Source organism: Indicator indicator, chromosome 14 (assembly GCF_027791375.1).
Source record: "Indicator indicator isolate 239-I01 chromosome 14, UM_Iind_1.1, whole genome shotgun sequence".
Taxonomy (NCBI): domain Eukaryota; kingdom Metazoa; phylum Chordata; class Aves; order Piciformes; family Indicatoridae; genus Indicator; species Indicator indicator.
In genome coordinates this window covers 24,625,432-24,636,672 of record NC_072023.1, presented here as the reverse complement: position 1 = coordinate 24,636,672, position 11,241 = coordinate 24,625,432, and the positions used below count along the sequence as shown (strand labels likewise).

The 11,241-nt window shown below is 52.7% G+C and overlaps 1 protein-coding gene across 1 annotated transcript in view; it reads right to left on the bottom strand.

The window, feature by feature from the left end:
* The window catches only part of B4GALNT3 (beta-1,4-N-acetyl-galactosaminyltransferase 3), an 81,689-nt gene continuing 70,448 nt past the window's right edge, over positions 1 to 11,241 (bottom strand). Inside the window, exons 14-20 of the mRNA XM_054386591.1 lie at positions 9,647 to 10,637; positions 5,105 to 5,403; positions 3,449 to 3,602; positions 2,679 to 2,751; positions 1,746 to 1,899; positions 895 to 1,021; positions 1 to 109 (exon numbers count right to left, since the gene is read on the bottom strand). Of these exons, the coding sequence (XP_054242566.1) occupies positions 1 to 109; positions 895 to 1,021; positions 1,746 to 1,899; positions 2,679 to 2,751; positions 3,449 to 3,602; positions 5,105 to 5,403; positions 9,647 to 10,637 (1,907 nt within the window). The remainder of the gene's footprint in view (positions 110 to 894; positions 1,022 to 1,745; positions 1,900 to 2,678; positions 2,752 to 3,448; positions 3,603 to 5,104; positions 5,404 to 9,646; positions 10,638 to 11,241) is intronic.

Here is an 11,241-nt window from a genome sequence, read left to right as displayed (position 1 = left end):
TCACAGTGTCTTCAGCTGGCGCCGGTTCCACATGCCCCGCTTCGAGTGGAACCAGTGGAAGAAATTCCTCAGGGACAGGCGCTCCACTTCCAGCCCAGCCTGCAAGATCCTGCCACAAAGCAGAAGGGCAGACTTAGGCAAAACTTGGTCACAAAGAGACTGAGGGGCTCAGCCCGAGGAAATTCCTTGTGCTGTTGTCAGGAGACTGCAATCAAACGGAGGAGTCCTGAGTAGCTCAGGGGTACCTCACACCCACAAGCAGACACCTCAGGATGCTTGCTGAGTGCTTATCCACACCTGAGAGCAGCACTGGTCAGGAGCAGCCTGCCTGTGCCAGGCTAGGAGGACAGGCAGCAGGCAGCACAGCATTGCTTAGGATGTCAGTCTGTTCTGCAGACAGGACAGGCCCCAAAACCTGGAACTACAAACCCAGAGGCCTAGGGTTTGTGCAGCAGGGATCCCCTCTCTTAAACTTGTCACAAATTCTAACTGTACTTCATGACCATGATCTAACAGTTACTCTTCTGGGCAATTGCTGCACATAGTGTAGGAAGTCTGATGGACCCAAATCGGACTCACTGTGCACTTCATAGCTCGAAGAGGACAAATTCTTCGCAGCCACCACTGCCTGATCGGCCAGTGGCCAACCAGCAGTGTGTCTGCAAGGCACCAGGAGACAGTCTTCCCTTCTGTCACTGGTGGTTGAAGCAGCAAATTTTGTGTCCACTTGACTACTAGGTTTAAGGTCAGGACATACTCAAAGTCTCTCCCTCATTGATCAAGCTTATGGTGTCATCAGTCACCTCAGTCTCGTCAGATCCCCACTCCACTGGTAGTTAGTCCTCCAGGGTGGTTCCCCTCCTGAGCACAGGAATGATGACAACAGTGTCCTACCTGTCCAGGAGTTCCCAGTCCTCTCCTCCCCAGCGGTCCCGAAACTCTTTTGTGTTCATGCCTCCGATCTTGTCCAGGTCAGACTTGTATATGCCCAGGAGGCCAAACCCATTCACCTCCCAGTAGCCTGAGGACAGCACAACAGAGGCACAGGTGTGTTGGAGCTTTCAACCACTGATGACTCCAGTAGGGCTGCTGGAGTGAGATTCCAGCTACTTTTAAGCACAATGTTGGCACCACAGTCAACAGCAAGGCAGAGCCAAGTGTCTGAAAGCTCTGGGGCATGGGCAAGGCTTGCCCACAGTCTGTCCCATCAGACTGTGCAGGCCCTCTCACAGCTCCTGTCTGCCAGCACAGCACCTAATGCACCTGGATTGGCACAGCTCCAAAGGGCTGTCTGTGTGCCTGGGGGCCTCAGGATGGTCACCTCTCACTAAAGGAAAACCTGTGCTCAGATGATCTGTGCCAGTTTCCACCCCTGACTTGGGTTGCTTATCCTCAACCCTAGGCTACTAGCTCTCCTCAAGACAGGCTTTGCCCCCTAAGAAATAAGAGAAACAACAGAAAAGAGTCAAGCAGGGGTTTTCCAAGGTCCTGGAATCCACAGAGAGCCCCAGGAGATGGCCAGGAGAACTGCCATATAAAAGGCTGGCTCTTTGATCTCAGATTTCAGGTACCTGACACCGTTAAACACCATCCTGCATCTGATGCACTCTCACCTAGTGGTCCTGGAAGGACCTGAAGCTCCAGACCTTGCCAGCACCAGAGGAACAAATCTAGAGGTGTCAGACACCCTCAGTTCTTACCCCACTGCCCCAGGACTGAGGCAGAGGGGCTCCCCTCCCTCTTACCATCAGGCCACTGCGGGGACATGCCGCAGTGCAGCCTCATGACCATGGGGGCGAAGGCCATCTTGCCTTCCACGCAGTGCTTCCGGATCGAGTCGATGACTCCCGCTGGGAAGTGGATGTGGAGGTCACACAGGAAAACGATGCTGTGTGGGTCCTGGAACCCACCACACCGGTTGGGAAAACAAAAGGTTGACTTTAAGTAAATGTTTTTTCAGGAAGACAGAGGTATGGAAGAGATTTAAACAGCCATTTACTGCTATGTTAGAAATAGCAAAATGGGCACTGAGAGGCTGTACAACGATAGGTGTGAAACACTGTGACCATGACCTGGCAGAGCCAGCATCACAAAGCTGCTACTGAGGACTTCCCTCCTGTCTAATACTTCCAGAGGTGGACCAAGAATCAAACACAAGCTCCTCAGAATAAAGGGTGAGACCCTTACTCTAGAGGGACAGGCAACATCTACGATTCACAGAATCACAGAATGTTAAGGGCTGGAAGGGACCCCCAAAGCTCATCCAATCCAACCCCCCTGCCTGAGCAGGAGCACCTAGAGCAGGTCATACAGGAACACATCCAGGTGGGTTTGGAATATCTCCAGAGAGGGAGACTCCACAACCCCCCTGGGCAGCCTGTTCCAGGGTTCTGTCACCCTCACAGGGAAAAATATTTTCCTCCTGTTTCCATGGAACTTCCTATGCCTCACCTTCCATGAATGCCCCTTGTGCTGTCATTGGGCATCACCCAGCAGAGCCTGGCTCCATCTTCTGGGCACTCACCCTGCACATCTTTATAAATATTAATGATGTCAGCCCTTAGTCTCCGCTGCTCCAAGCTGACCTGGTCTGCCAGGCTATTCCCTTCCCTCATGTTCAGTATTGAAGGCAGAGACAGCATCAGACCCATGCCCACCCCCTGGGCCCCCAGGCTTACCGTCACAAGGTCTATCCCAGCCTGCAGCCCAGCAGAACGCTCGAAATTCCCTTTCAGCTTCAAGTACTGATAGCTGGGGGTCAGATGGGAAAGAGAAGTTCAGTGTGTGCATGCTGGTGAGCAGGGGAAGCACTGCCAGCAGCAGGGCACTGCAGCCATCACGCTGCAGAGCTGCACCCTCTCCAGGAGGAGGAAAGCCTTTGCCGTGTGAGTTCAGCACTGCTCCAGGTCACAGCCTGCACTGAGGGTGGCTTCTCCCTTGTGCAGCAAGGACAGGGAACCCTCTAGCAGAAGCCTTTTCAGCTCTAGTCCAGCTCTATCCTAGGACCTGTTACTTGCAACCACTGGCACATAGAGAAAACAGTCAGCCAAAGCTGGCTCAGATCAGAATAGAGAAAGCCAGAAGTTACCCCAGCAAGGGGAGTCCCCAAAGGTCTCCAGGCTTTCTGTGCCCCTTCTCACACCTTTCTAGTTTTCTCAGTCCTTCCACCTGCCCATCACTGTCAGACTTGCTTCCCCTTCTCCCTTGCAAACATGAACAAAGGCCAGGAGCAAAGACATGCACCCAGATGGCTACCTACAGCAGCTCCTGCCTTACGCTTCTCTACCATGCAGTTTGCATGCACTCTGTGCTATAACAATGTTCAAGCAGATGTGGAAGGTCTGCATGACCTTTACATTGGGATTTCCAGCTGCAGGAGGCTGTGGGTGGTCAATACACAGAATCTGTTTGCATGTGAGCAGCTTTTAAGGGCAGGGAGTGCTCTCACCTGTGCAGTGCAGACCTTTTCAGAGCCTTCTCTACATCCATGTCATCGCTGCTGTAGTCTGTGATGATGACGTTGAAGTAGCGATCCTTAGTGACTCGGAACAGCTCTTCCATGTCAGAGATGAACTGCAGCACCCAGCGTGCCTGGTTCTTCACTGGTTGGGTTGCAAGAGGCAGAGGATCAAAGCAAAACTAGTTTAAAAGACAGTGTGGTTTCTCACCAGGTGAGGCTTCGTGCCTCTCCTCAAGCCCCACTAACCTTGCAGGAATTCTGCAAGGCCTTTGCCACAGTCACCCACAACATCCTGCTGGTTGGAGAGGTATGGATTTGCTGGGTGGAGTGTTCAGTGAGTAAGGAATTGGCTAGATGGTCACAGCCAGAGGGTGGTGCTCAATGGCTTGAAGTCCAGATGGAGAGCAGTGACAGTGGTGTCCCTCAGGGGTCTGTACTGGCACCTGTGCTGTTCACTATTTTTATCAATGACATAGCAGGATAAGCAAGTGTGCAGATGACATCAGGCTGAGTGCTGCTGTTGATATGCCAGAGGGACAGGAGGGCATCCAGAGGGACCTGGACAAGCTGGAGAAGTGGCCCAGGTGAGCCTCATGACGTGCAACAAGTGCAAGGGCTCTGCACCTAAGCCAGAACAACCCTCAGTATCAATACAGACAGGGGAAGGAGGTGATAGAAAGCAGACCTGAGGAAAAGGACTCGGGGGTGCTAATGGATGAGACGCTGGACATGAGCAGGCAACGTGAGCTTGAAGCACAGAGGGCCAATGGCAGCCTGGGCTGCATCCAAAGCAGCGTTGCCAGCAGATCCAGAGAGGTGATTCTACCACTGTCCTCTGCTATGGTGATTCCTCACCTGCAGTACTGCATCCAGCTCTGGAGCCTTCAACACAGGAAGGACATGGACCTGATGGAGCAGGTCCAGAGGAGGGCCATGAAAATGATCAGGGGGTTGGAGCAGTTCTGCTACGAGAACAGGCTGAGGGAGCTGGGGGTGTTCAGCCTGGAGAAGGCTCTGGGGAGACCTAATAGCAGCATTCCAGTACCTGAAGGGGGCTACAAGAAGGCTGCAGAGAAACTGTTTGCAAAGGTCTGCAGGGACAGGACCAGGGGCAATGGCTGCAAACTAGAGAAGAGCAGATTCAGATTGGATGTTAGGAACAAGTTCTGCACCATGAGGGTGGTGGAACACTGGAACAGGTTGCCCAGGGAGGTGGTTGAGGCCCCATCCCTGGAGATATTCAAGGTGAGGCTGGACAGGGCTCTGGACAGCCTGATCTAGTTGAGGATGCCCCTGCTGACTGCAGAGGGGGTTGGACTGCATAAGCTTTGGAGGTCCTTCCAGCTTGTACCATTCTGTGATGATTCTGATTCTATGAATGCTGACACAGGCCCAGGCTGAAATCTTGGCCCTGAGAGCCCAGGAATCAGCGTGGGTTCTTTCCCAGCTTTCTTTGAGCTTACAACCCAAGGGGGTTTGGGCCTTGCCACATTTCTGAGGAGGCTTAAGCTGTGGAGAACAGAAACTGGAAATGGCCCAAATACAATGGTGGAGGCTGGAGCAGAAGTGGTTCTCATGAATGCCCTTGTGGGAGCTGCCCACGGTGCCACCCCTCCATGTCCCAGCCAGGCAGGTCCTTCTCACCTGGCACCACGAAGTGAACCACAGCACGGTGGTTCCACGAGAAGCCCTGGGGCCAGCACAGCTCTGGTTCGTTCGCCGCAGCCATCAGGTGCCGCTGTCGACCCCACGCCAGGTTCCTCATCTTCCTCTCCTCCTCCTGGTCGCCGGCCAGGCCCTGCCAGCCCCGCGCAAAGACGTACTCAGAGAGGCGGACGAGGCGCTGGCCCTGCTCCCGCAGCTCCAGCTCCAGCAGGTAGCGGCTGCCCCGCATGCGGTCCTGACGCTTCTCCACGTTCATGATCCGCTGCAGCTGGAACCGCCTGTAGGATCACAGGATCACAGGATGTTAAGGGTTGGAAAGGACCTCTGGAGATCTTTACCAGTCCAACCACCCTGCCAGAGCAGGACCATAGAATCCAGCACAGCTCACACAGGAACACATCCAGACAGGGCTCGAAAGGCTCCAAAGAAGGAGACTCCACAACCTCTCTGGGCAGCCTCTTCCAGTGCCCTGGGACCCTTACAGGAAAGAAGTTTCTCCTCATGTTGAGGTGGAACCTCCTGTGCTGTAGTTTATATCCATTGCCACTTGTCCTGTCACAGGGTATAATGGAGAAGAGCCTGTCCCCTCCTTCTTGACCCCCAGCCCTCAGGTATTTATAAACATTTCTTAAATCCCCTCTCAATTTTCTCCCCTCCAGACTAAACAGTCCCAGGGCTCTCAGCCTCCCTTCATAGGGCAGTCCCTTCAGCATCCTGGTAGCTCTCCCTTGGACTCTCTCCAGCACATCCCTGTCCCTCTTGAACTGGGGAGCCCAGAACTGGATGCAATATTCCAGGTGAGGTCTCACTAGGGCAGAGTCGAGAGGGAGGAGAACCTCCCTGGATCTGCTGGACACACTCTTCTGAGTGCACCCCAGCATCCCATTGGCCTTCTTGGCCACCAGGGCACATTGCTGTCCCATGCAGAACTTGCTGTCCACCAGCACTCCCAGGTCCTTCTCCACAGGGCAAGGCAGGAAAAGGAACAAAAGGGACAGGCCCTTGCCTGTCTGGTAAACAAGATGCCCAGCTGGGGTCAGAGCATGAAAGCTGCCCCAGATACAAGGTCCTGGCCTCTGCCTATTATGGTCATAGCCTGGCAGAAGGCTTTCCATTGGGTGGCTACATGTTAGCTTTAGTGCCCACTGGACCAAGTGACCTCTGGCATTTTGTATATATACAAGTGTCTGGGGAGCCTGGGGGCTCCTGCTCAGATCCCCTTGCTCAGATCCACCTTGCTCAGATCCTCCTCGCTCAAATCTGCCTTGCTCAAGCCTTGCTCACATCTGCTGAAGCCTCTCCTCACTTCAAGCCTTGTCGTCTCGACTGTCCTGCCTTGCTTCCAGTGCCTGGTCCAGAGCCCTGGGATAAAGCCTGAGCCTCCAACTGGATTACAAACCGACAGTTTCTGGAGCCTGTCAGCAGAGAGAGTGAGCTAGGGACCATCTCCAAATTCCCACTTTAATCCTCGTGAGTAAACCCTGGCCTGCTCATATCTTCCTAAGGGTTATTGGTTGGCCTTTGGTTTGTAAGTGGGTGAAGCTATTGGTGTCATAGCTTCTTCCAGTCTCTGAACTCTCTAAATTGTATCCAAACTGCCATTAAGCATCCTGGAAGAATTCAGGACCTAATAGAACCTGTAAGCAATTCTATCAGTTTTGTACATAGTTTTGGGGTGGGCTTTTGGGAAAATAAAAATAACTATATTTTATAATTCCCACCTCGTTAATTTAACTCAAAACTAATACACTGCTCCACTTCACCAGGCTCTTGGCTGCTGGCTAGCACCAATCTGTTTGTCCCCAGCTTCCTCCTGCTCTGCTGTGAGGCTCCCACAGCCCCACGGGAAGGTTTAGCCTCCTCCACACATGTGGGATTAGCTCTGGGATTGTGGCCAACAGAAAATAGCTGGCAAGGGGAATGAAACCAAGGTGGCACAGGAGATAACAAGAGTGCCTGAATGATCACAGGGCTGGTAATGCTGAGTGTATTCAACACCTCCCACGGCGATCCTGGCACCAGGAGGCTGTTTGGACTACTGAAACTGGCTGATGACAGCTGCTCAGCCAATGACACCAAGTAGGGCTGGGCAATCCCACAGGGAAAACTGAGGTGAGCTGGAGATTTGGAATGGCCAGAACAGGATGAAGTGCCAGCTCATGCCCTTTTGGATCATTACAAAGAGTTCCTGCTGTGAAATGGATGCTCATCAGGTAAAAATGCTGAGAAAGTCTTGTGTGTGCTGATAGCTACACCTTGATTGTGCCTGCTGGGCCCTGAAACAGCAAATGCAGTCTTAAGACGTAGGATGAGAGCTATGGATTGAAGGACCTGTTGAAGGACCTGGGAGTGCTGGTGGACAACAAGTTCTGCATGGGACAGCAATGTGCCCTGGTGGCCAAGAAGGCCAATGGGGTCCTGGGGTGCATTCAGAGGAGTGTGTCCAGCAAATCCAGGGAGGTTCTCCTCCCTCTCAACTCTGCCCTAGTGAGGCCACACCTGGAATACTGCATCCAGTTCTGGGCTCCCCAGTTCAAGAGGGACAGGGATGTGCTGGAGAGAGTCCAAGGGAGACTACAAGGATGCTGAAGGGCCTGGAGCACTGCCTGGTGAGGAGAGGCTGAGAGCCCTGGGGCTGTTTAGCCTGGAGAGGAGAAGACTGAGAGGGGATCTGATCCATGTCTATCAATAGCTGAGGGCTGGGGGTCAGGAAGGAAGGGACAGGGACAGCCTCTGCTCACTTGTGCCCTGGGATAGTACAAGAGGCAATGGATGGAAACTACAGCACAGCAAGTTCCACCTCATATGAGGAGGAACTTCTTTACTGTGAGGGTCCCAGAGCACTGGAAGAGGTTGCCCAGAGAGGTTGTGGAGTCTCCTTCTTTGGAGCCTTTCCAGCCCTGTCTGGATGTGTTCCTGTGTGACCTGTGCTGGATTCTATGGTCCTGCTCCGGCAGGGGGGTTGGACTCAAAGGTCTCCAGAGGTCCCTAACATCCTGTGATCCTGTGATTGGGAACTACTAATAGAATGGGTATTCTATAAAATATCCAGGACAGTGGTCAGTTATGTACAGGAAAACTAACCCAAACTGAAACCTGCATGGAGAAGGACAAATAGGAAAATGATGGAAATAGAGGCCCCCTCAGCAGAAGGCTCTGGAGTTGGGTTGTTTATCTTACAAAAGCTCAGAGGAAGTGTATCTCTTTGCCAGAAAGGCAATCAGGATGGTAAATCTGGAGAAGAAAAGGACACATTTCAAGACCATGAAAAAGCAGAGTACTAGAAAAAGCTGACTTCCAGAGGGTCACCAAAGAGGTGATGAGCTGAAACAGGTCAGTACTATGATCTAGGAATCCAGCTGGTTTTAAGAGAGAGGTGCACACAGTCAGACAACAGCTTTGGGTATTTGGTTGTCCTTGAGGGCAATATACTGATCTACATGATCTTAGAGGTCCCTTCTAGTCCTCAGTGATTCATAAGCTGATATGTGTCCTAGTGGACAGCAAGTTCTTTATGGGACAGCAATGTGCCCTTGTGGCCAAGGCAGCCAATGGGATCCTGGGGTGCAGCAAGAAAAGTGTGGCCAGCAGGGCTAGGGAGGTTCTTCTCCTCCTCTGCTCTGCCCTGCTGAGACCACAGCTGCAATCCTGTGTCCAGTTTGGGGCTCCCCAGTTCAAGAGAGACAGAGACCTGCTGGAGAGAGTCCAATGGAGAGCCAGGAGGATGCTTAGGGGACTTGAGCATCTCCCCTGGGAAGAGAGACTGAGAGCCCTGGGGCTGTTTAGTCTGGAGAAGAGAAGGATGAGAGGGGATCTGATCAATGTCTATCAATAGCTGAGGGGTGGGTGTCAAGGGGAGGGGGCCAGGCTCTATTGGGTGGTGCACAGCAATAAGACAAGGACCAATGGATACAAACTTGAACACAGAAGGTTTCACCTCAACATGAGGAGAAACTTCTTTACAGTGAGGGTGACAGAGCCCTGGAGCAGGCTGCCCAGAGAGGTTGTGGAGTCTCCTTCTCTGGAGACTTTCCAAATCCACCTGGATGCATTCCTGTGCAGACTGCCCTGGGTGATCCTGCTTTGGCAGGGTGGGGTTGGACTGGATGTACTGTGATACTGTGATGTGGTAGACATCAAATCACAAGCACAAGGAACTCCAGTCCTACTTCACATCAGCAGGGTTTCTTCACCTGAAGCTCTCAATACCTATGCTGCAGAAGCAGGAAGTCAGCAAGAGGCCAGGGACGTAGATAGATGGAAACCTCTAATCTTACAAATTTACTGCCACCAGCTTTGGAGGGCAATATCCAACCTCCAGACATGGTCTGTTGTCCAACAATTCTCATTTCTCATCCAAAAGAGGTATTTAAAGCCCAGGCTCTTACAGAGAGCCCTTACCTGAAGTCTTATTTCCCACCTCTAGCTTACCCTCCCATTCCCACAGGATGAGGGTTTCCTTGTGCCACATGGGATGCCAGCCCTGGGACGCTGCCCCTTGGTCTTTACCCTATGCCTTACCCTTTGTTCCTCTGGTTGAGCTTCCTCAGGAAGACACGTGTGACCTCCAGGGCTTCTCTTTCTCTCAGCAGCAGGTTTCCTGACGTGTTGCATTTCAGGTCAATCCAATCTGTACGCAGCATGTGGAAGTCCAGATTGCTTGTGCTGAAGGTCTGCTCCCAGTTCACTGCCTGGTCAAACACTGGTACATAGTCAAAATCCTCCTCATCTTCCTCCTCTGGCTCTCCATCTGCCTCTTCCTCTTCTGCTGTCACAGGTCCAGACTTGCCCTTCACAGGAGATGCCACCTGTGCCTCTGCCTCGCTCACCTCCCCACCATTGGCTGCCTTCTGCTCAGCAATGTAGGACTCTACTTGGTTCAACCACTGTAACAGTCCAGGCCTCTGGCTGGGGCTGGCAATGCTTACAGCCCCTCTGCTGACTTTGCCAGGCACCTGGCCTCCTTTCCCAGCTGGCAAGGTGCCTGCTGGCTGCAGCCCATCCTTAGTGGTGCTGAGGTCTCCTTGAGGTCTCACCCTTCTGGGAATCATGACCCCTGAGTCCCTGGGGTTGCTGAGAGGTTGCTGCCTTTGTGCCATGGTGCCAGAAGGAGAGTTTGCCTTTTTGAGCAGCACTCTGTCCTGGATGGCCCTGCCATGCTGGGCAGGGCCCCTGGAGCTGGCTCTGACACCGGCCTTGGAACCAGGTCTCTTCGTCACTGGGCTCCCCTCCAGGCTGGCCTGGGTGAGGCTTTGGTTGGCAGAGGCCATCACGGCTGGTTTGATGCCAGCCCTCTTCACGCTCCTTGTCTGTGTGCCCTCTCCCGCGCCATGCCCCAGCACAGAAAGGAGCTGGCGCTGCTCCCGCAGGGAGGAGTCCTGGTGGAGGCTGTGGCTGCTGAGAGTGCTGCCTGCCGGCGCTGCCCTCCCCCTGTCGGGGTTCTGTGGGGGGCCAGTGTGCTCCACCACCCGCTCCACGTACTGCAGATCATCCAGGGTCACCTCCTGGGAGCCTGCAGAAGTAACTGCAGTTACACCTCTGGCGTCCTCCTGCTGCCTTCCCTGCCCTGACCCTGGCACCTGCCCACCTGGGGGCAGCTACTTTTTGCCTTATCTCAGTGTTTGTCTCCTGCTGTGCCAGTTTTAGGCTCATGCATAGGAAATTTTCCACAGATTGAGTAGAAAGTGATAGAACTACCATTGGGTGTAAAGGGAAAATAATGATAAGGTCTAAACAATCCCTTTGGTCTGATAACTAACATAAAGTTAGTTGTATAAACTAACTCTCGTTCTTTGCTTTGGCAGATACCAGCTGGTGCTTTTGCTTAGCTGTTGCTGACCTTGGCTGCGTTTCTTGTTGTGGCTAACTACTATCAAGCTACTCTCTGCTCTTCTCTCTCACTTTTCTCTTGTACAGGCTGCGGGAAGCTGTTGGTAAGCCCTTGGTTTTGTCCAGGGGGGTTCTTGTGTTGTTTATAAATTGTAAATACAGGTAAATATTGTCTATTTTGTACATACTCATTGCATTTCATATTTCTAGATTTTAGCCTGCTTGTAAATAGAGCTTCATTTGCTTTCCAACTGAGCAAATGATAATTTCAACCCACCACACCTGCT